Here is a 25,518-nt window from a genome sequence, read left to right on the forward strand (position 1 = left end):
AATAACTTAAACTTTCTGACTATGTGGCCAAACTCTAGGTAATGTTGGGATCTACCTGGGTGCTATGAAAGTTTTATCAAGTTGAGAATTTCATGGAACTAGAATATATTATGCTAAGCAAAATAAGTCAATCAGAGAAAGACAATTATCATATGATCTCACTGATATGAGGAATTTGAGAAACAAGACAGAGGATCATAGGGGAAGGGAGGGAAAAATGAAACAAGACAAAACTCGAGAGGGAGACAAGCCATAAGAGACTCTTAATCACAGGAAACAAACTGAGGGTTGCTGGAGTGGAAGGGGATAGGAGGGATGGGGTGGCTGGGTGATGGACATTGGGGAGGGTATGTGGTATGTGCTGTGATGAGCACTGTGAATTGTGTAAGACTGATGAATCACAGACCTGTACTCCTGAAAAAATTAATACATTATATGTTAATTAAAAAAAAGCAAAAAAAAAAAGAAAATTGAGAATTTCAATCATATGAATATGGAGCCTGAATTGAAACATGCCTTCACATCAATTATGCTTTAAGAGAAATAGCTATCTTCTTACCACCTCAATCAAAATTGAGTGATAATTGGGGCACCTGGGTGGCTCAGATGGTTAAGCATCTGCCTTCGGCTAGGGTCGTGATCCCAGGGTCCTGGGATCGAGCCCTGCATCGGGCTCCCTGCTCCGCGGGAAGCCTGCTTCTCCTCTCCCACTCCCCCCCTGCTTGTGTTCCCTCTCTTGCTGTGTCTCTCTCTGTCAAATAAATAAATAAAATCTTAAAAAAAATTGAGTGATAACTACTAATGCCCTTGACACAAATACTAACTCTATAACAAGATGCTTTTATATAAATAAAGTTGAATAAAGTATTTTTGGACATCTGTATTACTGCAAAAAATTAATTTTGGGGGAATTGTTTGCTTCTATAGCTATCATTAAAAAACTAACCTACATACATGGATATCTGATCATATTGCTCTTTGTTAAAAAACACTTGGACATACTTCTGCTGTATAAACAATGTTCAAGTATTATTGTAGAGTCATATGTGGCTTATGTGTACAGTCCTAAAATAAACCAGAATGGGTGGTGCAGCTTTGTAGTCCCAAAGGAGGCTAAGACAAAAAAAGATTTGGAACACAACTTTATTTTTATTTTGGTAGACCTTTGGTTCCAGCATGTAAGACAAGGAGTGAAAAGGAATGTGGGAATTCAAGAATACAGCCTGGGGCTTCAACAAGTTGCTAGATGGTGAGCTTTGGAATTCTTACGGCACCGCAGCTAAACCTATGCGATTTGTGTGTTAGTGAATGGAGGTAATTGTGTAAAGAAGTTTAAATGAGAATTTATACTCTTCATTTAAAAAGCAAAATTGATAGGGCACCTGGGTGGCTGAGTTGGTTAAGCATCTGCCTTCAGCTCAGCTTGTGATCCCGGGGTGTTGAGATCGAGTCCCGTATCAGGCTCCCTGCTCAGCGGGGAGCCTGCTTCTCCCTCTGCCTCGCCTGCTGTTCACCCTGCTTATGCTCATGCTTTCTCTCTCTCTCTGTTAAATAAGTAAATAAATAAAATCTTTTTTTAAAAAAAGCAAAATTGATGCATAGACATTTTTTAAAGAAGACCTACTGATGTCCAACAGGTACATGAAAAGATGCCCAACATCACTAATCATCAAGGAAATGCAAATCAAAACCACAATAAAAAATCACCTCTATCTGTTAGAATGGCTATTATCAAAAAGACCAAAGGTAACAAGTGTTGGTGAGGATGTGAGAGAAAGGGAACACTTGTACACTGTTGGTGGGAATATAAATTGGTGCAGCCACTATGGAAAACAGTACGGAGGTTTCTCAAAAAACTCCAAGTAGAACTACCATATGATCCAGCAATTCCCCTTCTGGGTATTTATCTGAAGAACATGAAAACACAACTTGAAAAGATATCTGCACCCCCATGTTCATTGCAGCCTTATTTATAATAGCCAAGATGTACAAACAACCTGTATCCATCAGCAGATGACTGGATAAAGAAGATGTGGTATGTATGTATGTATGTGTGTGTGTGTATACATATTTAAATATTTAAATAATTCAGTAAATATTTAAGTAAATGAATAGAATTTAAAGAAAAGAAACTGAGACGTCTGCCTCTTTTCTTGTTAAAATTCCATGGATCTCCTTGACTTGGATCTTCGAGGAAGGTTGGACAAGAATGCTACATTATTTGCACTCAGGAGTTCTGTTTCTTGTAATTCTGACAAAAAAAGCAAATGACCAATGTGTTAAAGAAGAAATGTTTATTGCATGCAATGGCCAGAGAATAATTGGTTGCATGCTGCAGAAATTGGTCTTGACCTCTGATGGTTAGTATTTGTATCACCAACTCAACAAATAAGAAAAGGTTATATAGTATGTGTCAAAAAGTTTAGCCCTAGCTCAGTTCTAATGTCCTTGCCATGGGTTTGGGGAAGGGCTTTCCAATCCCAGAACACATCACCATTACAGTTTTTTTGTGGGTTTTTTGTTTTGTTTTTTTAAAGATTTATTTATTTGACAGAGAGAGGCACAGCGAGAGAGGGAACACAAGCAGGCGGAGTGGGAGAAGCAGGCTTCCTGCGGAGCAGGGATCCTGATGCGGGGCTCGATCCCAGGACTCTGGGATCATGACCTGAGCCAAAGGCAGACGCTTAATGACTGGGTCACCCAGGTGCCCCTCACCATGACAGGTTTTTTTGCAAATAATGTCAGTTTTCTGATAGGCAGCTGGAATCCTGGAAGCCTCTTAGACATTGGAAAATATGTGAATCTCCCCATTCTTCATTCCCTAAACCTTTATAGATTCATAAATGAGGTGTTAATATGTGACAAATCATCCCTATCAGTCACTTGTATTTTTAGATCTCTAATGAATTCATTCATTCAATAGATGCTTCCTAAACACCTATCACACAGGTATAGTCCCTGTCTTCAAAGAGGCCATGGTTTAATGAGGGAGTCAGGCAAGTAAATGAATAATTACGATGCATTGTAAGTGCTATAATAGAAGTATGTCTAGGGTATAGGCTATAAAAGATTTCTTTCATTGTCTTATAAATGTAGAAATTGATAGATTAGACTTATAATTACTGATAAACCCAGATCAAATATAAGGAAGCATTTACAGGTCATGAATTAAGGAATTAATACCTTGAGTTTAATCCCTGTATTGTTAAATATATGAATTGTTGGGTTTGGCCAGCAAACCCTGAGGCAGTGAATGAAAAGATTACTCCAGACATCTAAGTAGGAGAAAGGAGAAGGCAAGGGGGGACCAGACACTCTCGTGGTGAAAGGTCCGGAGCCAAACTTTGCCTCCACTTTTATTGTGAATGTTACCAATACCATAAGGGAATAAGAAAAACAAAACGGAGGGGCACCTGGGTGGTTCAGTATTTAAGCGTCTGCCTTGGGCTCAGGTCATGATCTCAGGGTCCTGGGATCAAGCCCTACATCAGGCTCCCTGTTCAGTGGGAAGCCTGCTTCTCCCTCTCCCACTCCCTCTGCTGTGTTCCCTCCCTCGCTGTGTCTCTATCAAATAGATAAATAAAATCTTTAAAAAATAATAATAATAAAAAGCAAAAAGGAGTGAGAAGCCTTAAAAATCAGGGCAATGGCATAGGGAGTATTGTGTGATTAGAACAAGCTGTGCTCGTGACGCGTGTGCAGACAGGGAGTACATGGAGTACATGACCGCCAAAGATAAATGTTTCTCTTAAGTCAAGCATTTACTCCCTGGATGAGTACATTGAGCTGCTATGAGGATCCAGCTGTTTTCAGCACAGAAACTACAAAGGAGACCCAGTTTTCTGGACACTCCTTCTTTGCTTTTCAATTAGTCTCATCCAGGGAGGCATGCGTTTATTAAATCTTATTTATTTATTTTTATTTTTTATTTTTTTAAAGATTTTATTTATTTATTTGACAGAGAGAGAGAGACACAGCGAGAGAGGGAACACAAGCAGGGGGAGTGGGAGAGGGAGAAGCAGGCTTCCCATGTAGCAGGGAGCCCGACGCGGGGCTCGATCCCAGGACCCCGGGATCATGACCTGAGCCGAAGGCAGATGCTTAATGACTGAGCCAGCCAGGCGCCCCTATTAAATCTTATTTAGCCAGGCATTATGAATTCCCATAAACTGTGACCTGTTTCCTTGTTAGAATTTAATCAGCATCTACAGATATAGTTCTAGTTTTAATTTTGTTTCGCTAGAAAGTCCGGTCTCCACATATGATCTAATTTTAAGACTATATCTGTGTTAAACCCTCACGGGTTTATGTTACTATGACATGGGATTCCCAGGTCTAGATGCTACCACTGTCCATGAACTTCATTCTTCCTCAGTAAAATGATCCCGTCTGCGCCACCACAGGCATTCTTTATTTTTAGGACCCTTATAGCTACTGTGAACCACAAAGTTGGCTTTCAGTACCATGTCTCTGAACAGTTAGTATTTCCCACGGAAATTTGGTAGCAATAAATGAAATAAAATATATCATACATATAGCACAAGAAGAGCTACAATCACACAACATTCACTTAATTGTGTAATTCATTTAAATGTATAATGCAGGGGCTCCTGGCTGGCTCAGTTGGTGAAGCCTAGGACTTGATTTTGGGGTTGTGAGTTTCAGCCCCATGTTGGGTGTAGAAATTTCTTAAAACTTAAAAAAATAAATGTATGATGCAAACATTTTTTTCCAATCTCCTTGCTCTTTTGCAATAAGGTAAAAATGTCTGATTAATGTATTTAAATAACTAAATTTAGAAAGATGTTGGGTTAATTACCAGATCAGCAGGAAAATGTAGGTTTAATGCTTTTATTATTTCCAAATTCAGTTTGGGAATTGAGTAATTAAGATTAGAGTAGGTGGAACATTTGTAGGGGGTATAAATTCTTTTTTTTATAATGAGATTTAATTAATTTTCAAATACTGTAATTGGTAAAAATCTAAAAGCAAAATATTTCTTTTTAGACATAATTTGCTTTGAAGAGCACTGTTTGGAATATTATTAAAAGTTACTCTTGGGGTGCCTGATTGGCTTAGTAGAGTCTGAACTCTTGATCTTGGGGTTATGTTAGAGCCCCATGTTAGGGGTAGAGTTTACTGAAAGAGTTAACTTTCAGCTTTAAAACACAGAATGAAAATTTATGACTTTTCCAAATGGCAGAAAACCTGATTTACATTACATTTTAAGTGTATGTAGTCTTCTTGTTTTGTAATAGATTCCCAGAAGCATAAGTCTTTTGCAATGACCAAAATTCTTTTCAGTTAGTTTTATAATTTGGGGCCACATTTCAGGAGTTACTTAATTTTCTTTCTTTCTTTCTTTCTTTCTTTCTTTCTTTCTTTCTTTCTTTCTTTCTTTCTTTCTTTCTTTCTTTTCTTTCTTTTTCTTTCTTTCTTTCTCTTTCTTTCTTTCTTTCTTTCTCCATGTGAGATTAAACAGAAAAATACACAGACCTTGAGACAAGAGATTTTTTTGTCTTTTTTTCTAAGATTATTTATTTACTCTATCTTTTTTATTTTTTTAATTTATTTTATTTTTTTATTTTTAAAAGATTTTATTTATTTATTTGACAGAGAGAGAGAGAGCACAAGCAGGGGGAGCAGCAGGCAGAGGGAGAAGCAGGCTCCCTGCTGAGCAAGGAGCCCAATGTGATGCAGGGCTCGATCCCAGGACCCTGGGATCATGACCTGAGCCAAGGGCAGACGCTTAACCAACTGAGCCACCAAGGCGCCCCCCCTTTTTCTTTTTAAAGATTTATTTATTTATTTATTTATTTATTTATTTATTTATTTATTTGACAGACAGAGGGAGCACACAAGCAGGGGGAGTGGGAGAGGGAGAAGCAGGCTCTCCACTGAACAGAGAGCTCGATGTGGGACTCGACCTCAGAACCCCGAGATCATGACCTGAGCCGAAGGCAGATGCTTACCCGACTAAGCCACTCAGATACCCCTTATTTATTTACTTTAGAGAGAGAGAGAGAAAGAGAGAGAAAGCAGGGGGAGGGGTAGAGGGAGCAGGAGAGAATCTGAAGCAGATTTGGGGCTGAGCAAGGAGCTGAGGTGGGGCTGGATCTCAGAATCCTGAGATCAGGTCCCAGGCCAAAATCTAGAGTCAGACACTTAATGGACTGAGCCATCCAGGTGCCCTGATTTTGTCTTTTTTTTTTTAATAGCTGAAGCTATGTTTTAAATTGTTTATATATATCAACGGTAATTCAATTTAAGACAATATACGGAATTTGGGGCGCCTGGGTGGCTCAGTCATTAAGCAACTGCCTTCGGCTCAGGTCATGATCCCAGGGTCCTGGGATCAAGCCCCACATCGGGCTCCCTGCTCGGCAGGAAGCCTGCTTCTTCTCCCACTCCCCCTGCTTGCGTTCCTGCTCTCGCTGTGTCTCTGTCAAATAAATAAAATCTTAAAAAAAAAGACAATATACGGTTTTTAATAATGTAATCTTTATCTGAGTTAGCATTTTGAATATTTTATTATATATAATATTTATAATATATAATAATGTAATAAAACATAAAAATAAAATATTATATACTTTTATGTATAATGCAATATATAAAATTAAGGTAAAACTTCTCTTTGCAGTAGATCCTTTCTGATAGAATCATTGGCAAGTAAATGCAATTTCCATTAGGTGTTCTAGTCTCTTAGTTTCTGGAGCTGATTTTCCAACCCAAAACAAAAATATTTTAAAAGCAAGAAAACCGGGGCACCTGAGTGGCTGAGTCTTTAAGCGTCTGCCTTTGGCTCAGGTCATGATCCCAGAGTCCTGGAATCGAGTCCCACATCAGGCTCCCTGCTCGGCGGGAAGCCTGCTTCTCCCTCTCCCACTCCCCTTGTGTTCCCTCTCTTGCTGTGTCTCTCTCTGTCAAATAAATAAATAAAATCTTTACAAAAAATAAAATAAAAATAATAAAAGCAAGAAAACCCCCCAACACCAAAGCCCTCCTCCCCGACTTCCCAAATTGATATTGGAGGTAAGCCAAAACTCACTAGGAGGATTCCACTCCCATTAGCATGGTTATTTGAATTTGAATACCTTGCAACTCTAGGGATTTTGAGGATCAGAAGGATTATATCAAATTTTGAAGCTCATGTTGCCAACTGAATGAGAGGCTGTCATGAAAGAACATTCAATTTTTGTTGTAAACTACCTGGGTTTTATGTAATAAGCCATACATTGAAAAAATACTTTAAAAATTTATGAGTTTTTTTAATGCTATTTTTTAATGACAACAGAATATTATGAAGAGAAATCACATTAAACTCCAATCTTTGTCTTAACATTTTATATGTAATATGTAAATATTATCATCTATGTACATTAAAAATGCACATAGAAATTAAAGTTAAAGCAAAGATTAAACATTTTAAAATATTTGCTTATCATGATGACTACATGCTATCATTAGTTAATATATCAGTGTACTCTTCATGTTTTAAGTTTTTATTTAAATTCTAGTTAGTTAACATATAGTGTAATGTTAGTTTCAGTAGTAGAATTTAGTGATTCATTACTTACATACAACACCTAGTGCTCATTATGACAAGTGCCTTCCTTAATCCCCATCACCCATTTAGCCCATCCCCCTGCACCTCCCCTCCACAACCCTCATTTTGTTCTCTATAGTTGAGTCTCTTATATATAAGTTTGCCTCCTTCCCCCCGCCCTTTCCTTTTTTTCTTTCAGATCAATGTACTCTTAGGGCAAGGTTCATTGTACTAGTGGGTCCAAGTCCATATTTTGGTCTTCTTGATTTTTTTTTTTTCTGGCTGGCTGTTTTCATGATTAGATTATCGTATTGACCCAGTAATGTTGCTGACAAGAGTTCATAACTGTTCTTTTCTTCTTGTTTCTTGTTTTTGCATTACCGGTATTAGCTTCCATCAGCAGTTTCTTTGTAAAAACCTTCCTAAGTCACTTATCTACTTCATGAAGATTAGTTTAGTTAAAACTAGTAGATAATAGGGGTGCCTGGTGGCTCAGTTGGTTGAGCGACTGCCTTCGGCTCAGGTCATGATCTTGGAGTCCCGCATCGGGCTCCCTGCTCAGCAGGGAGTCTGCTTCTCCTTCTGACCCTCTCCCCTCTCATGTGCTCTCTTTCTCTCTCTCATTCTCTCTCTCAAATAAATAAATAAAATCTTTAAAAAAACCTAGTAGATGATAAATTCCACAAACCAAACACATACAAAGTACCATGTGTAGCAATTTGCTGAAAAGTTCCTTTATTCTCTCCTCTGGAGGGTAGAACTCCCACTTTCCCTTCAAGATACCCTATTTACTATAAATTCTATGTGACCACTTGGAATCCACCAAATGAAGAAAATCCCACTGTCAATTTATACAATAAACTTCAGCAAACTTGAATTAATTTTTATTAAACATGAAAAAATATATATGTAAGTTTAAATATTTTCTTTTCTCTCCTTAATGGGTAGTCTTTGCACCTTCCCTGAGTTGCATGTATCCCATTTGGGGGACCATCATGTTAGAAAATAAGTCTATTTTCTTTTTTTTTTTATTTTTCGACAGAGAGAGAGAGACAGCGAGACAGAACGCAAGCAGGGGGAGTGGGAGAAGCAGGCTTCCCGCTGAGCAGGAAGCCCGATGTGGGACTCGATTCCAGGACCCTGGGATCATGACCTGAGCCGAAGGTAGATGTTTAACGACTGAGCCACTCAGGCGCCCAAGTCTATTTTCTGATAACCAAAATTTTAAAAGAAAAATGGTAAATACGATCAGAAATAGGGAAGAGAATGAGAAGAATGAAGGGTAGGACTCAAATTATTTTTCCTGGAATACTTCTCTCTAGCCCCTAATTAAGTGGGCCTTGCCAATGTCCTATGTCTCCATGAAGCTAAAAAAATTTACTTTAATATGCAGACTGTGCATTTCCTTTGAATCCCAATATAAAGCGTCTTCCTTTGGGGGTGCCTAGGTGGCTCAGTTGGTTAAGTGTCCAACTCCTGATTTCTGCTCTGGTCATGATCTCAGGGTCATGAGATTGAGCCCAGCATCAGGAGTCTGCTAGAGATTCTCTCGCTCTCCCCCTCCCCCTGCTCACATGTGCTCTAAAATTAAAAAAACAAAAACAAAAAAACGAAAGGATCTTCCATTCCACAGTATCATTAAAATCTACATTTGATTGAGGTGGCAAGTGGATGACTGTAAATACACCCTATACCTGTAATTATACACTGAATACTAAGTTCCGCTTGTCTGTACTGTTCCCATCATGCCAATATCCTGCAACCCCTTCTTCTCCTTTTTCGTTTTCTTCTAATTTGTTTCTTCTATCATATTGGCCATTCACATGTATAAATACTTATTGTTTCCATGTTTTTTCTTTATGTACATTTTCTACCCCACTTTATCCCCTGACGTCCTCTATGTTACTTTTTTCCCTCTCACTTTTTTAAAAAATGTGTGAATCTGCTTTAGTAGGTGTATCAAAATAGTTTTGTTCAAAGTACAGGAAGACAATAAAATTACTGTAAAATTAGATAGTTCTGAGATAAGATCTAAAAGAATAATTTTATGGCATTTTATAGTACTTATCACATACATGATAGGTAATGTAATATGGTGGTTACTATGGAGTCAGACCTGGATCGAAAATCTAACTCTGGAACTTACTAGCTGTGCCATCTTAAGCTTTGTTACTTCACCATGGACTTGCCCTACATACAAAATGGAGCTAATAATATTTTTACATATAGTCATCTACAGTGCTTATTTATGAGGCTAGGAAACACATAATTAACATTACTTCCAAATGTACTTTGGTCATACATTTTTTTTAAAGGTTTTATTTATTTATTTGAGAGAGAGAGAGAGAGAGAGCATGGGGGGGGTGGTCAGAGGGAGAAGCAGACTCCCTGCCAAGCAGGGAGCCTAACAGGGGACTCGATCCCAGGACTCCAGGATCATGACCTGAGCCGAAGGCAGTCACTTAACCAACTGAGCCACCCAGGCGCCCTGGTCATACATATTACAGGGGCGCCTGGGTGGCTCAGTCGTTAAGCTTATGCCTTCGGCCCAGGTCATGATCCCAGGGTCCTGGGACTGAGTCCCACAATGGGGCTCCGTGCTCAGCGGGAAGCCTGTTTCTCTCTCTCCCACTCCCCCTGCTTGTGTTCCCTTTCTCACTGTGTCTCTCTCTGTCAAATAAATAAATAAACAAATAAATGAATAAATAAATAAAAAGAATGAATATTACATTTAACTGGTTCTAGTCCAAGTAATGGCAACAGCTAAGATGACAGTGGTTTGTATTCTCCGCAACTCCCAAGGAATTCAGGCAATAGTTTTCAAATTAACAAAATATAAGGAAAACTTTACTCCTTGCTTCCAGAAAAAATTATGATGGGTAATAAATATTCTAAAATAGGAAAGAAAAATTATTGTTATTCTCGGTTATAAACATGTCAAGTACTGCACTTTCCATCTTTTCTGCACCTAACCCAGCAAATGAGTTTACTCATGGACATTCAGAGTATCTACTGTTTTTGTTTAATTTTTAAAGTAAGTTCTATACCCAGTGTGGGACTTAAACTCATGACCCTGAGATAAGGTCTCACACTCTACAGACTGAGCCAGCCAGGCACCCCAAGTTATCTACTTCTTGAGTGAGCTTTGGTAGTTTTGTCTTTTTAAGGCCATTGTCAATTTCATCAAGATTTATTAGCATAAAGTTGTTTGCAAAATGCTTTTGTTTTAATGTCTCTAGGATCTGTAGTGATATCTCTGCTTTCATCACTAATATTATTAATTTGTGTCTTTTATCAGTTTGGCTAGAGATCAGTCTTATTAGTTGCATCCCACAAATTTGGGTGTTTGTGTTTTCATTTTATTCAGTTAAGAATTCCTAATTTCCCCGGGGCACCTGGGTGGCTCAGTCGGTTAAGTGTCTGCCTTCGGCTCAGGTCATAATCCTAGGGTCCTGGGATTGAGTCCCACATTGGGCTTTCTACTCCATGGGGAGCCGGCTTCTCCCTCTGCCCCTCCCCCTCCGCTCTTGTGCTCTTGCTCTCTCTCAAATCAATAAAAAAATAAAAACTTAAAAAAAAAAGAAAAAAAAAGAATTTCTAATTTCCCTATACCTCTTTTTTGAGCAGGGGGTATTACAAGTATGCCATCTAATTTCCAAATATGGGTGGATTTTTCAGATATGTTACTTTTAGTCTAATTTCTTTGTGATCTGAGAATATGTTCTGTGTAATTTCAGTCCTCCTAAACATATTGTTTTATGGCCCAGAATATAGTCTGTTGTGATAAATGGTCCATGTGCACTTGAAAAGAATGCTCTACTGTTCTATACCCAATGTGGGACTTAAACTCATGACCCTGAGATCAAGAGTCTCACATTCTACTGACTGAGCCAGTAGTTTTTTTAAGGCCCACATTGGGTATAGAAAGCCCAATGAATGCTCTACTGTTTTGGAGCAGAGTGGTCTATAAATACTACATCAAGCTATAGTGTTGTTCAAGTCTTCTATAGGCTAATTTTCTACTTTTCTATCAATTACTGAGAAAGGAGTGTTGAAATCTTCAACTATAATTGTGGATTTGCCTATTTCTCCCTTTAGTTCTATTTGTTTCATATAATTTAAAGTTCTGTACAACTTCAGGAACGCCTTTTATCGTTTTATTTCAAAATTCCTGTAGCTGTCAGACTTTATTGTAATGGCCTAGTTTCAGATAACTAATAAACAAATCTGGACATATTAAAAAAAATAAAGCTCTGTGCATATACATACATTTTTATGTCTTAATGAACTGAATCCTCCATTATTATGGAGAATACGCTTTATTCTGAAATTTATCACTATTCTTTTCATTACTGTTTGCTTTCTATTTTTCTACTTTTACCCTAGGTTTTACAGTTTTCATGTAAACAGCTTATACTTGGGTCTTACTTTTTTGCCTGACAATCTGTATTTTATTTATTTTATTATTTTTTTATTTTTTAAAGATTTTATTTACTTATTTGACAGAGAGAGACACAGTGAGAGAGAGAACACAAGTAGGGGGGATTGGGAAAGAGAGAAGCAGGCTTCCCGCTGAGCCGGGAGCCTGATGTGGGGCTCGATCCCAGAATCCTGGGATCATGACCTGAGCTGAAGGCAGATGCTTGACTGAGCCACCCAGGCGCCCCACAATCTGTGTTTTAATTGAAAGATTTTAGAGTTTCAATTTTAGACCATTCTACATTTAATTATTCATATGATCAAATTATTTTTTCACATGATCAAATTTAAATCTACCATCTTGCTATTTGTATTTTTTATTATTTGTTGCTTGTTAAACACTTTCCTTATCTTTTGCAGTCTTTTTTATTATTCCACTTTATCACATTCCATTTACCACTATTATGAATTCTTGTCTCATGTACTTAGTGATTTCTCGTTTATGTTTATAAGAAATTTACAAAGAAAAAAAATCACCCTGGAGTTTTATACTAACTTTGTTATTCAAGCAATAATACTACCTCTTCAAGAAGCTGAGTTTGTCTCAACGTAGAAATTTAATTGATCAAAATTTAAAAATTCGGGGCAACGGGGTGGCACAATTAAGCCTTCAGCTCAGGTCATAATTTCAGGGTTCTGGGATAGAGTCCCAGTGGGGAGCCTGCTTTTCCCTCCCCCTCTGCTCTTCCCGCACTTGTCCTCGCACACTCTCTCGTAAATACAAAAAATCTTTTTTAAAATTTTAAAAATTCAGTGTGGGAAGAACGTGTAGTTTGTTATTAGAAATACAGAAAAAATGTCAAACTTTTCAAATTGTTGGAATAATGAGGACTAAGAATAGATAATCTCACAATAAAGAAAAATGAACATGATACCTGGATATGTCAGTCAGAACCGGGCAGCAAGTGTTTTACAGTATAATCTAAAGCACTTTCAGAGGATACTAAAAACAGCCAGGCTAATTCCCATTTAAAACCCTGTTAGAGTACACCCATGTTCATAGCAGCATTATTCACAATAGCTAAAATGTGGAAGCAAACCAAGTGTCCATCAATGGATGAATGGAAAGGCAAAATGTAGTATCTACATACAATGGAATCCTATTCAGATTTAGTAAGAAATTCCAACCCATGCTACAGTATGGATGAAACTTGAAGACATTGTGGTAAGTGAAATAAGCCAGTCAGAAAGAGACAAATACTGTATGCTTCCATTTATATGAGGTACTTTTGAGTAGCCAAAATCATAGAGACAGGAAGTAGAATGGTGGTTGCCAAGGGCTGGGAGAAGGGGGAATGAGGACTTATTGTTTAATGACATAGACTTTCAGTTTTAAAAGATAAAAGAGTTATGGGGATGAATGGTGATGATGGTTACACATTTCGATTGTATTTAGTACCACAGACTGCACACTTAAAAGCAGTTAAGATGGCAAATTTTACCACTAAAAAAAACTTGAAAAAACAAAAAACAAAACCTTTTAGAACATATCCATTTGTTCAAATATATGCTGGCTTAGTGCCATATGCAGAATGCACTACTGCTGGTACTCAGTCTCCCCCCCGTATTTCAAACCAAATCTGATATGGCTTGAGACACTTTTTAAGAAGTAATCTACACAGCTAACATGGGGCTTGAACCCATGACCCCACGACCAAGAGTTGCATGCTCTGCCAACTGAGCCAAGACATTTTTTTTTTTTAAAGATTTTATTTTATTTATTCATGAGAGACAGAGAGAGAGGCAGAAGCAGAGGGAGAAGCAGGCTCCCCGTGGAGCAGGGAGCCCGATGCGGGACTTGATCCCAGGATGCTGGGATCATGACCTGAGCCGAAGGCAGACACTTAACCGACTGAGCCACCCAGGCGTCCCAACATTTTTTTTTTTAAAGAATGATAAAAACAGACTAGCGTATGTATTCTTACTTTATTGAATCTTACTAGTATTCTTTAAGGGAAAAACACACAGACGAGTAGGCTACATTGAAGAAATCTTATTTTTATAAGAGAATTAAGAAGCCTTTAAGATACTTCCAGGTATTATCTTCAGTGATGCTTCTTATCTTTATTCTTGGACTCCAGGTAATATTCCGCCCCTACAGCTACCACAAATGCTGCAAATCCCCATTTGAATCCTTTTAGTAATGCACCAACAAAGGAAACATTGTTTGCAAAGCCACCCATGTATCTCCAAGCTTCATTGCTAGAGGAAAAAAAGGGAAAATTATAATCACACACAACTTATATACATTCACTAAAACAGATTTAATTTTCGTCCTAACAGACTTAAATGCAACCTTATATAAGATATGTAAGTGGATCACAATAGGAGTCTTTCTGTGATATAAGATAATTAGGTCTATACGTATGCCCACATTTCACATATAAAACAGAAGAAAAAGACTTGATGATTTCATTGTCATTAATACTTAGGATTTTATAGAATTCCCAAATGCAAGACTCACTTCAGCCTGTTCATTAGAGGTCAGCTGTATGGTTTTGCCCGTACCAGTCATTACAGCATTATTTAAAGAGGAAGTTAGAAACTTGGGTATTAAACTTTGCTCTGTCACTTAGATTCACAACCTTTTAGGCTAGACAAGTTAGGGCCTGCTTCCTCTTTAACTCAGTGGTGATCACTATCTACCTTATAGTGTTATCTTTTTTTTTTAAAGATTTTACTTATTTATTTAATTGACAGGGAGAGAGAGAGAGAAAGAGAGAGACAGCGTGAGAGGGAACACAAGCAGGTGGAGTGGGAGAGGGAGAAGCAGGCTTCTGGCTGAGCAGGGAGCCCGATGCAGGGCTCGATCCCAGGACCCTGGAATCATGACCTGAGCTGAAGGCAGACGCTTAACCAACTGAGCCACCCAGGTGCCCCTACCTTATGGTGTTATTATAAAGATTAAACAGGGTAATTTATGATATATTCTGGCACAGCGAGTATGTAACACCTAATATTATTCTTCTTCCAGAGAATCAGAGCTTTTTCCTGTCATAGCTGCCTGAGCTTTAGAATATGGACTTCTAAAAAAAAAAAAGAGGACTGACTTCCTGCTCTGGCCATCATTCTTCTGAGTATCTATCTTGAACAGAGAAGTAAACAGAATTCAGAGAGCTCTAGTGAAAACAAAAAGTCTTCTCTCACAGGTAGGGGTAAATGAGTGGAAAAAATTATGTTATATTAAAAAAATCCCACTTAACTCTAAAAATCTGACTTAGTAGAAAATATGAGAGTTAATCAAATCTGATTCAGATACCAAAACCAGACAAAGACATTAGAAGAAAACTACAGGGTAATATCCTTCATGAACACAGATGCAAATATTCTCAACAGAATTTTAGAAAATTTATTCTAGCAATATATGAAAGGATAATATATCATGATGAAGGGTTTACCTCAGGAATGCAAGATTAAAAAAAAAGGAATGCAAGATTGGTTTGATATTTTAAAATCAGTAAGAGTAATTCATCATATTAACAGAATGAAAAAACTATATGAGCATCTCAACAGATGCAGAAAAAGCATTTAAAAAAATTCAACACTCAAGAGAAACTCCACAACTTGATGAAGGGCATCTATAACCACCCTACAACTAATATACTTAGCGGTGAAAGACTGAATGCTTTCCCCCAATTAGGAACAAGGCAGGGGCTCCTGGCTGGATCAGCTGGTAGAACATGTGACTCTTGATTTCACAGTCCCACATTGTGCAGAGATTACTTAAAAAGATTAAAAAAAAAAGGAACAAGGCATGGATGTCAGCTAACAACACTTTATCCAACATTATACTAGTAGTGTTAGCCAGTGTAATAATGCAAGAAAGAAAGAAAAAGTTTACAAACTGAAAAGGAAGAAGTAACACTGATTGTAGACAAAATGATCATCTATTAAATTCTAAGAAATTTGTAAAAAAAATCTGCTAGAACAAAAATGTGAATATAGCTAAGAAACAAGATACAAAGTTGATATATAAAACTCCACTGTATTTTCACATATTAGCAAAGAAAATTGGCTATTTAAGTTTAACAATACCATTTACAATAGCATAAAGCATGGAATAATTCAGGATAACTTTAACAAAATATACACAAGATTTGTTTTTAAAGCAATAAAACACCACTGAGAAAATTAAACAGAACCTAAACTGTCCATAGATTGGAAGATTCAATATTGTTAAGATATAAATTTTTTTAAGTTTTTATTTAAATTCCAGTTAGTTAACATACAGTGTAATATTAGTTTCAGGTATACAATATAGTGATTTAACTTGTTAAGACATCAATTGTCCCCAGCTGAGCTCTGAGTTAATGTGATCCCAATTAAAATTCAAGCAGCTTTTTCGTAGAAACTGAAAAGCTTGTTTTAACATTTAAATGTAAATACAAAGATAGCTAAATCAATTAAAAAAAGAAAAAGAAAAGGAACATAGATACTGATTCTCTAGAATAAATTCTATCTAAATTATTTAATTGTTCTTACCGGCCCCATGGATCCCTTAGCCCTCGTGCAGCCAGCCTCTCCTGGACAACTGCTAATGGTGTCCCTTCTATCTTCCATTGTTTATAATCTGGAAGTTCCAGTTTACTAGGGCCGTGTTCATGCCCATGTCCGTGGGCCATGTCTAAAGGATAAGATTAACATAAAAGAGAACTATGCTGATTGTAGATATCAAATACCCAAACATTTGTTAATGTTTTAAAAGGAGAGCCAATATAAATACTTGAAAATTCTGAGGTAACACGTTTTATAAAAAGCATCCTATTACATAACTAGTGTATATTCACAGTTAGGAAATACACATATACAAAACATAAAAAAGAAACAAAATCAATAATCCCACCACTTGGGACGCCTGGGTGGCTCAGTTGGTTAAGCAGCTGCCTTTGGCTCAGGTCATGATCCTGGGGTCCTGGGATCGAGCCCCGCATCGGGCTCCTTGCTCAGCGGGGAGCCTGCTTCTCCCTCTGCCTGCCACTCCCCCTGCTTGTGTGCTCTCTCTCTTCTCTCTCTGACAAATAAATAAATAAAATCTTTGGAAAAAAATAATCCCACCACTCAGAGTGGGATTCTCAGAGATAACCATTTCTTATTTTGTTCCTTTCTTCATTATAAGAACAGCTCACATTTATTGTGCCCTACGTACCAGGTGTACCAAAGTGCTTTAACATGTATTAATTCCATTACTCCTAAAACAACACTTTGAACTTAAATTACGGTTATCACCACCATTTTACACATGAAGACAATGAAGCTCCAACAAGGTAAGGAACTTTCTGAAGGTAACAAAGACAGTAAACGGTACAATTGGTCTTGAACCTTGCAGTTTGGTTTCAGAGCCCTTGCTCCTAACTTTTTTTTCAAAGATTCTATTTATTTATTTATTTACTATTTATTTATTTATTTGACAGCGAGAAAGAGAGAGAGAGAAAGCAAACACAAGCAGAGGCAGAGGGAGAAGCAGACTCCCTGCAGAGCAGGGCGCCCGATGTGGGGCTCCATCCCAGGACCCTGAGATCATGACCTCAGCTGAAAGCAGATGTATAACCCACTGAGCCACCCAGGAGCCCCTGCTCCTAACTTCTAAGCAATACTGTTTCCTTCTTTTTAGTCCTTTCACAATGTGTAAATATGCATTTGTATATTTATATTATTATACTATTATATATTTATAAAATATTATATATTTTATGCTATTGTAAATGGTATTATTATTATATAAAAACAATGTACATATTGTTTTGTTACCTATGTTGTTCAGAAGATTCTTTTAAAATGCAGTGTTATTGTGTTTAAATATCTTTTTTTTTTTAAAGATTTTATTTATTTGAGAGAGAGAGAATGAGAGATAGAGAGCACGAGAGGGAGGAGGGTCAGAGGGAGAAGCAGACTCCCTGCCGAGCAGGAAGCCCAATGTGGGACTCGATCCTGGGACTCCAGGATCATGACCTGAGCCGAAGGCAGTCGCTTAACCGACTGAGCCACCCAGGCGCCCCCTGTGTTTAAATATCTATTATCACATGAACTTTTTATGTAAAGAGCCAGATAGTAAATATCTTAGGCTTTGTGCACCAAGAGGTAAAATGAAGGATATCTTGTAGGTAGTTATATAACAAGAGAAAAAAAATGTATTGATAAATTCAAGATATAATAATAACTGAGTACAATTTTTGTAATACAGGTCTGATGAAAAAAATGAAATTCCCTTTTTTGGGGTAACATTTTCCTTAACTGGGGCTCAAAGTTAGGGTTCCTTAGCAAATTCATTCCAAATGTTCATCTGTAAAAAACATTCTTAGCTCGGGCACCTGGGTGGCTCAGTCGTTAAGCGTCTGCCTTCGGCTCAGGTCATGATCCCAGGGTCCTGGGATCGAGTCCTGCATCAGGCTCCCTGCTCTGTGGGAAGCCTGCTTCTCCCTCTCCCCCTCCCCCTGCTTGTGTTCCCTCTCTCGCTGTATCTATCTCTGTCAAATGAATAAATAAAATCTTAAAAAAAAAATTCTTAGCTCATGGGCAGTATAAAAATAGGCAATATGTTGGATTTGGCCGCGGGCTGTGGTTTGCTGACTCCTGAACTACACCAAGAGACCTTAGGACTCCTAAGGCTCCTTAAATAAAATATGCCTGTAATGGTTATAAGACTTCAGTTTTACTAGTGTTTTTTTTTTAAGTTTATTTATTAATAATCTCTACATCCAACATGGGGCTCGAACTCACAACCCAGGGATCAAGTCACACGCTCTACCGACTGAGCCAGTCAGGCACCCCACTAGTGTTATTTTTATAGATAATGTAAAAATAAACTTCAGTTCAGTCCCGAGTTAAATTGCTATGAATTTAAAATTAAGGAGGTATGAATTAATGCCCCTTTTGTATAAGGTTAGCAGTAGCAATTCTATAATCACTGCTCTCCAGAAATAAAACCAAACCAAATAATTACTACCATTATGTCTGCATTTATAACTCTGAACAGGCCCAATAATAAGGCAGGGCTCTTACACTGCATTTTAGAAGACAGAGGTAATTATTAGATAGTATTTACTAAAGATACATTATGTGAAATGTTCATTCCATTAAACAATAGTTCCCAGAATATTGGGGGGGTAGTTATACATAGTAATTCTGACAAATTAACCAACACTGTATATTTAGACATATTAAGATAATCACAAAACATTATTTTGATGCTTTTTACATTTAAAAAAAGAATGAAAACCAATACCCACCAAACACAAGTTAAAACAACATTCACAATTTCAAATGAAACATTTGATTATTTCATTATTATTTGGTGGATTCAATAATATAAAGGAAAAAATGGGGCGCCTGGGTGGTTCAGTCATTAAGCATCTGCCTTCGGCTTGGGTCATAATCCCTGTGTCCTGGGATGAAGCTCCCCATCAGGCTCCCTGCTCAGCCGGGAGCCTGCTTCTCTCCCTCTCCCGTTCCCCCCTGCTTGTGTTCCCTCTCTTGCTGTCTCTCTCTCTGTCAAATAAATAAATAAAAATCTTAAAAGAAAAAAATTATGGTTTCAGATTTCAGGCTGATTTTGAGGTTCAATACATTATTATAAAAGAAATACTTTAAGAAGTGTTTAATTAGAAGGATATCTTGGTTTCTTCAAACCATGTTTTCAAAAAAAAATTTTTTAATGTTTCATTCCAAAAATCTTTAGAGATTGCAAGACAAACCCTTATTTTGGCAAATATCAATTCTAGAATATTAACCCTAATTGAGTATCAACATACTTGGAAAAGAATACAAGACAAATGTCAAAATCTTTTGATGAAATAGTTTGATTTTGAAAATAAAAATGGAGGGGTTCCTGGGTGGCTCAGTTGGTTAAGTGTCTGACTCTTGATTTCAGCTCAAGTCAGGATCTCAGGGTTGTTAGATCAAGCCCTGCATCGGGCTCTGCGCTGGGCATGGAGCCTGCTTAAGATTCTCTCTTTGCACCCCCCCAACTTAAAAAAAAAAAGAAAGAAAAATGGAAGCATTACCATATATGAAGACTGTTTCAAAGTTACAATATTACTATGTTCAAAATATTAAGTAATTTGGGAGATCTTTGAAAGAAAACATGAAAGTATCATATTAATTTCTCCTAATTTCCTTTAATAAATTCAATGCATTTTCTCTTCTACTTCATTAAAATATTTCAGAAAGTGTCCCTTTATAGGCATTTACTAAAGAGAATATTTCAATGACTTTTCAAACAGCTGAACAACACAACTTCTAGGGAACTTTTCATTTTCTTTTTTAAAAGTATTTCTACTTCAGAATAGCCATAAATCAAACAATGATATCATGATCACTTGAAGGAAGTTTGGAATTCTACTTCAGTGCAGACTTTGGTGTATACAGATTTAATCCTGGATGCACTATTAATAGCTATAAACTTCTGGGCAAATAATTTAATCTCTCTGAATTTGTTTCCTCATATAACATGAGGATAAAACCTACCTTGTAAGATTGTGAGATTTGTGGAAAACACAATGTGATGTGTTTTCCACTTTTACACCCAGGTGGTGAGAATGTGACTTAGCACAACCATTGTGAAATACTGGTCTGACCTAGAAATGACAAACATTTGACTACCTTATGGTCTAGATCTGCACTATTCAATATGGTTTTCACTAGCACTTGAAGTGTGAATAGTGCAATTGGGGAACTAGAATTTTTATTTAATTTTAATTAAATTTCAAATTGGATTCTCAAATCAGTTATTGGAACTGATTTTAAAGTGTGTTTGGAACAATTTAGGTATATGGAGTGTGTTTTTTAAAGTGTGTTTGGAACAAATTAGGTATATGGAGCTACGTTTTCAATTTTAATTTTTGCAAAATATAAACACAGATCAAGTGTTTATATTTATGAAAACTTACCATACAAACATATTTAAGTGTAAAATACATCGATTTTGAGACAGTATGAAGAAAATGTAAAATATTTCATTAATAACTTTTAATACTGATTATATCTTGAAATAATACTTTGAATATACTGGGTTAGACAAAATATATAATTAAATTAACTTTCTTTTTACCTTTTTAATATGGCTACTAGAAAATTGTAAGTAACATGAGCCTTGCATTATATTTTCAATGGACAGCACAATTATAAAAAAAAAACTCTTACGTGTGTATCTATATACATATATATATTTTAACAATAGATATATTTTATAAGAATCTTTTTAGCCAGATTGTTTATGTGGCTAGCCCCAAACTGTAAACAACCCAAATATCCAACAACAATAATGGTATTTACGAAAGTCACACTACAGAATACACAACGAAAAACTACATGCAAAAGTATGAACAAATCTCACAAATAATGAACAAGGGGTGAGTTTAAAAAATACATACACTTTGATCCCATTTATATAAACTGAAAAACCAGATAATTCATTTTTTTTAGAAATGCACCATAGATGGAAAAATTAAAGCGAAAAAAGTGAATGTTTATCAGAAGTCAGGATAATGGTTACCTCTTGGTGGAGGAGACAGAATCACAGAAGCTCATACAGAGAGCTTCTAAGGCAGTGTTTTTCGATCTACTCTTAATTCTTGCACCCAAAAGGAGTTTTTTCAGATTTTTTTTTCCTTATCACATCCCTACTCCCCTGCCCCAGTTAAATTGTAATACCACGGACATACTGTATTTATCTGCTAATGTACCATGGCTCTTTGGAAGGCCTCAAACCACTGTAGTCTTTAAGATTTTTTTTCACCTCTCCTCCAAGAACCAATTTTCATCACTTTGAAGGATAATCACCTCTGCTTGAGAATGCAAAGTTCTAAGTTATTGGCAATGTTTTCTTTTTTTCTTAAGATTTTATTTATTTATTTGACAGAGAGAGACAGCGAGAGAGGGAACACAAGCAGGGGAGTGGGAGAGGGAGAAGCAGGCTTTCTGCTGAGCAAAGAGCCCCATGCGGGGCTCGATTCCAGGACCCTGGGATCATGACCTGAGCCGAAGGCAGACACTTAACAACTGAGCCACCCAGGTGTCCCCGCAATGTTTTATTTTCTAAACTGAGGGGTGGTTACATAGGGTTTGCTTAATTGTAGTTCTTTAAATATATTTACATTTTATACACCCTTCTGCTATATTTCACAATAGAAACTAAAATTAGATAAATGACAAATTATGCCAAGGACTCAACACTGGATAATCATTTCAGTTTCAGAACTGTTCAGACAAAAAACAGTAAGTTTATTAGTTCAACAAAGAAAAAACATATAATCATGAAACTTTTAAAAAGCTAGCTACCTGTGTTTGGAATGAATCTCTACTTTGGTGGAGATCAACTCCACCTCCACTAGCGGGGGCTGGCATACTTTCCCTAACTAGAAAATAAAAGGATAATGCCACTTACAGTACATGTAATTTTATGGTTTATCCACGACTTTCAAGTATATATCCCAACTACCCCTCATTTTTAAAATTGTGACTAAGAACATTAAAAAACAAAAGACAAGTGAACTTTTCGTGTCCCCTCCAGTCCCTGCACCTACTTATATGCAATTTAAAAATAGTAATCACTCTAAAAATGGATGTGATTTTTGTACCGTGCTTTTTTCACTTTAACGTTATCAAAAACATTCACACCAGGAAAGCCTTACTTAAAACGATACATGATTGTTGCGAGGCATGCATTGCATATTCTTATTTTACAATTCTTCGAGTTGGAGCTGTTCTGCCTTTATTCAATTCAGAGGTAAACCACAAGACACAGGGCGAGGGTTTGCGGGTGGGATATAGGGAAAAAGCATACGGACTTAACCACAGTAATTCTCACCGCATCCTTCTACAAACTACCCCTCACTATCCCAGGATTTCATCGTGCTCTATTGCTAGTTCTTCGATCCCCTTCCCTCGAGGTATAGACTCTCAAGACCATTCTCCATTTAGTCTCCCCTTTTCTACAATCCTCGGAAGAGTCTCACTCTAATTCCTGATTAAGAGGCCTCCCACCAACTCTAATTTACCTGACAGCAATCTGACCTCTCACGACACTCAATAGTCAAGCCTCCAGCCGGAGCCAAGCGGAAACGGAAGTTGTCTCCTGGAGTGCCTTACGGCAGGAAAGCAGAGGAGCCGTTTAACGTTCCGCACTAGGTCACGGATTCCTGGACCGAGTGGAGAGGACATGAAGGGCCCTGGGTGCTGGAAGTCGACATTTTTTCCGCGCATCTGTGCATAGGTGGTCTGACTGAGGTAAGAATAATTGTAGAGGACAGAATAGCAGGGAAGAGGCGATGTTTTCCTTGCTTGGAGACCGGAATCCTTAGACACTGCACAGAGGGGAGGGCCGCGAACATGCTCCAGCCAATAAGTGAGGTAGTTGTTAGAGCGTGTAACCACCCAATGGGAAGGCTGGTTGTTGCGCTGCAGTTGGCAGGCTGCTGCGGGAGGCGGTGGCGGTAAGAAGCCGGAGGTAGCCGGGTGACAGGTAGGCGGCGGCGCTGTCTTTGGGGGACGCATAGTGCTAGATCAGGAGGGATTTTCTTCTTCTCGGGCTGCGGGAACTATAGAGGGCATGTGACGAGGGTGATCTGGGAAGGCGGTAGCTGGAGTGTTGGTGGTTCCGGAACCTCGCGTAGACCTGGTAGCAGCTTGGGAGGGTTGTGAGGAGAAGGCAGCTGAGGCGGGTGGAGGCTCAACCTTGCGGGGCGATGTGGGGGCCTAGGGTGTGGGGGGCTGCGGTGGCAGTGGCAGAGAGAGGAGAGAGGCGGGAGCAAGACGATATCGTGAGGGCTGGAGGAGTTGTTGCACGAACCTCCAAGAGAGAAAAGGACGTGGCATTGCAGGCACCGGAGAGAAATCCTAGGAATTGCTTCTTATGGCCATTTCTCGGGGTGGGAAGGGTGTGTGGAGAAGAAACATATTTACTGGCGGTCAGATCCTTCAAACTCTATACATTATGTAATCCTTGGCTATTATTTACCCAAACAACTAGGTTGTCGCTTTGGAAGAGGAGGTCTTGCAACCTATTGATGTGTCAGAATAGTTTTTTTCGTTGGTTTGAGTGCTTTCTACCTCGGCAGGCTCTGTTATCGAAGAAACCTGAAGGATAGCGAGGGAAAAGCTTATCCCAAATACAGACTTGGGTTGAAAGATATGTTAGTTTGAGACGAGCAGCCAGGTTCATGTTTTGTAGTTCATGAATTTGTTTTGAGGGTCAAGACTGATTATAAATACTTTTTTTTTTATCTTCAGGAAAGCGGGAAGCCTCAAAAATCTATAGTAGGAGGTAAGTGCGAGTTGGAAAATGACTAGAAAATTAGTTGCTAGATTCCCCCACACATACATATGGTGGATATTAGGGACTGTGAAAATAAGGTGGCGGTTTGAAGGGGAGAAGAAGTCATCTTTTAAGTAATTTGCTTTTTACGTCTGATAAACTAGTTATGAATTATTTCTCAGGTTTAGAAAGTATGCTCTTTGAACCTCTCCAACTGAGGTTGGAGATACACTGTAAAGTGTATTTACAGACACAATGAACTGTAAATTATTATCTTTTTCTGAGTTTTTTATAATTGCACAATGGAATGTAGAATAAAATAGGAATTTCATTATGTGTTACGGAAGGACGAATACATTAAAAATTAGATTTTAGAGCACACTGGAAAACTTTAAAAGAAGCATTATAAATTGCTAAAATGTAAGCTGATTGAAATGTAGCCTTTAGCTGAGGATTAATGTATGAGCAACTGTATAATTTTCCTTTTTGTATTAATGATCATTTATATTAGTATATCCCAGAACCTGAATTAAAAGATTCATTTTTTCTGTAAATATCATTTGGCAAAGAGAGGTGGATCATTAAAGTTTGTTCTGAAATGTTGAGAGTACTGAGATGTTTATTAAGATTTCAGTTAAAAATTGTGATACTTGGGTGTTTCACTCTTTGTCTTTTTACCTTTTTGCAAGAGTAATACTATCTCAGTCGCAAAGAATACTTTCTATTTTAGGTGTAATTCTGTAGTGTGAGTATCTGTAAATAAATCTCTGCTTTTGTGCAGGGTGGTGTGAGTGTGTGCCTGTGTGTTTCTGTGTGTATCTTCTTATGTAACCAGCCTACTAGAGAGAGCTGTCTCGGAGAACTAAGGGCTGAGTTTGAATGGCCAGTAGGTGTCATTGTAGAATGCAACAAAGTTGAACATTGAGTAGGAAATTACCAAGTGATTTAAGAAACACTAGTCAGAATTAGAATATAATAATAATTGGCTTATTATTTATACATCATTAGAAGCCCACTTTTCTGACATATTTCAGTATCGGAGCTGTTTATAAGGAATTTGAAACACTGGCTGTAAAGAAGTATAATTTTTGCTGTAAAATGGACCTTCAAAGCTTTTTAAATCCAACTCTTAAGCCATCTTGACATGCAGTATGGATTTAGGTTTGTTTGATTGTTTTTAATACACAGTTCTGGCATTTAATAGTTTATTAAATTCAATAAGATTTTCAGCTTTGCTGAG

The 25,518-nt window shown here is 37.6% G+C and overlaps 2 protein-coding genes across 5 annotated transcripts in view; one reads left to right on the forward strand and one right to left on the reverse strand.

The window, feature by feature from the left end:
- Positions 1–13,935: 13,935 nt before the first annotated feature.
- On the reverse strand, positions 13,936–23,111 carry NDUFB3 (NADH:ubiquinone oxidoreductase subunit B3). Its single transcript, XM_028125805.2, has 3 exons — positions 23,023–23,111; positions 16,511–16,652; positions 13,936–14,230 (listed from the first exon to the last, which is right to left on the reverse strand). The coding sequence occupies exons 2-3, from the start codon at positions 16,648–16,650 to the stop codon at positions 14,074–14,076; spliced, it is 297 nt and encodes a 98-aa protein (XP_027981606.1). The 5' UTR covers positions 16,651–16,652; positions 23,023–23,111; the 3' UTR covers positions 13,936–14,073.
- A 311-nt stretch (positions 23,112–23,422) lies between these two features.
- The window catches only part of HYCC2 (hyccin PI4KA lipid kinase complex subunit 2), a 78,995-nt gene continuing 76,899 nt past the window's right edge, over positions 23,423–25,518 (forward strand). For all 4 annotated transcript variants that reach the window (XM_028123039.2, XM_028123037.2, XM_028123030.2 and 1 more), the window contains exons 1-2: positions 23,423–23,486; positions 24,254–24,287. The gene's annotated coding sequence lies outside the window, so the exon portion shown is untranslated. The remainder of the gene's footprint in view (positions 23,487–24,253; positions 24,288–25,518) is intronic.

This window comes from Eumetopias jubatus, unplaced genomic scaffold (assembly GCF_037043125.1).
Source record: "Eumetopias jubatus isolate StellerSeaLion01/CBP00866 unplaced genomic scaffold, mEumJub1_p1.0 scaffold_3, whole genome shotgun sequence".
Taxonomy (NCBI): domain Eukaryota; kingdom Metazoa; phylum Chordata; class Mammalia; order Carnivora; family Otariidae; genus Eumetopias; species Eumetopias jubatus.

What these genes read in the sequence shown, in the direction of transcription:
- NDUFB3 (XM_028125805.2), bottom strand. Translation starts at nt 16,650, where the DNA reads ATGGCCCACGGACATGGGCATGAACACGGCCCTAGTAAACTGGAACTT. An exon ending in CTAAGGGATCCATGGGGCCG is followed by an intron (nt 14,231 to 16,510) that starts GTAAGAACAATT and finishes TTTTTCCTCTAG; the next exon opens with CAATGAAGCTTGGAGATACA.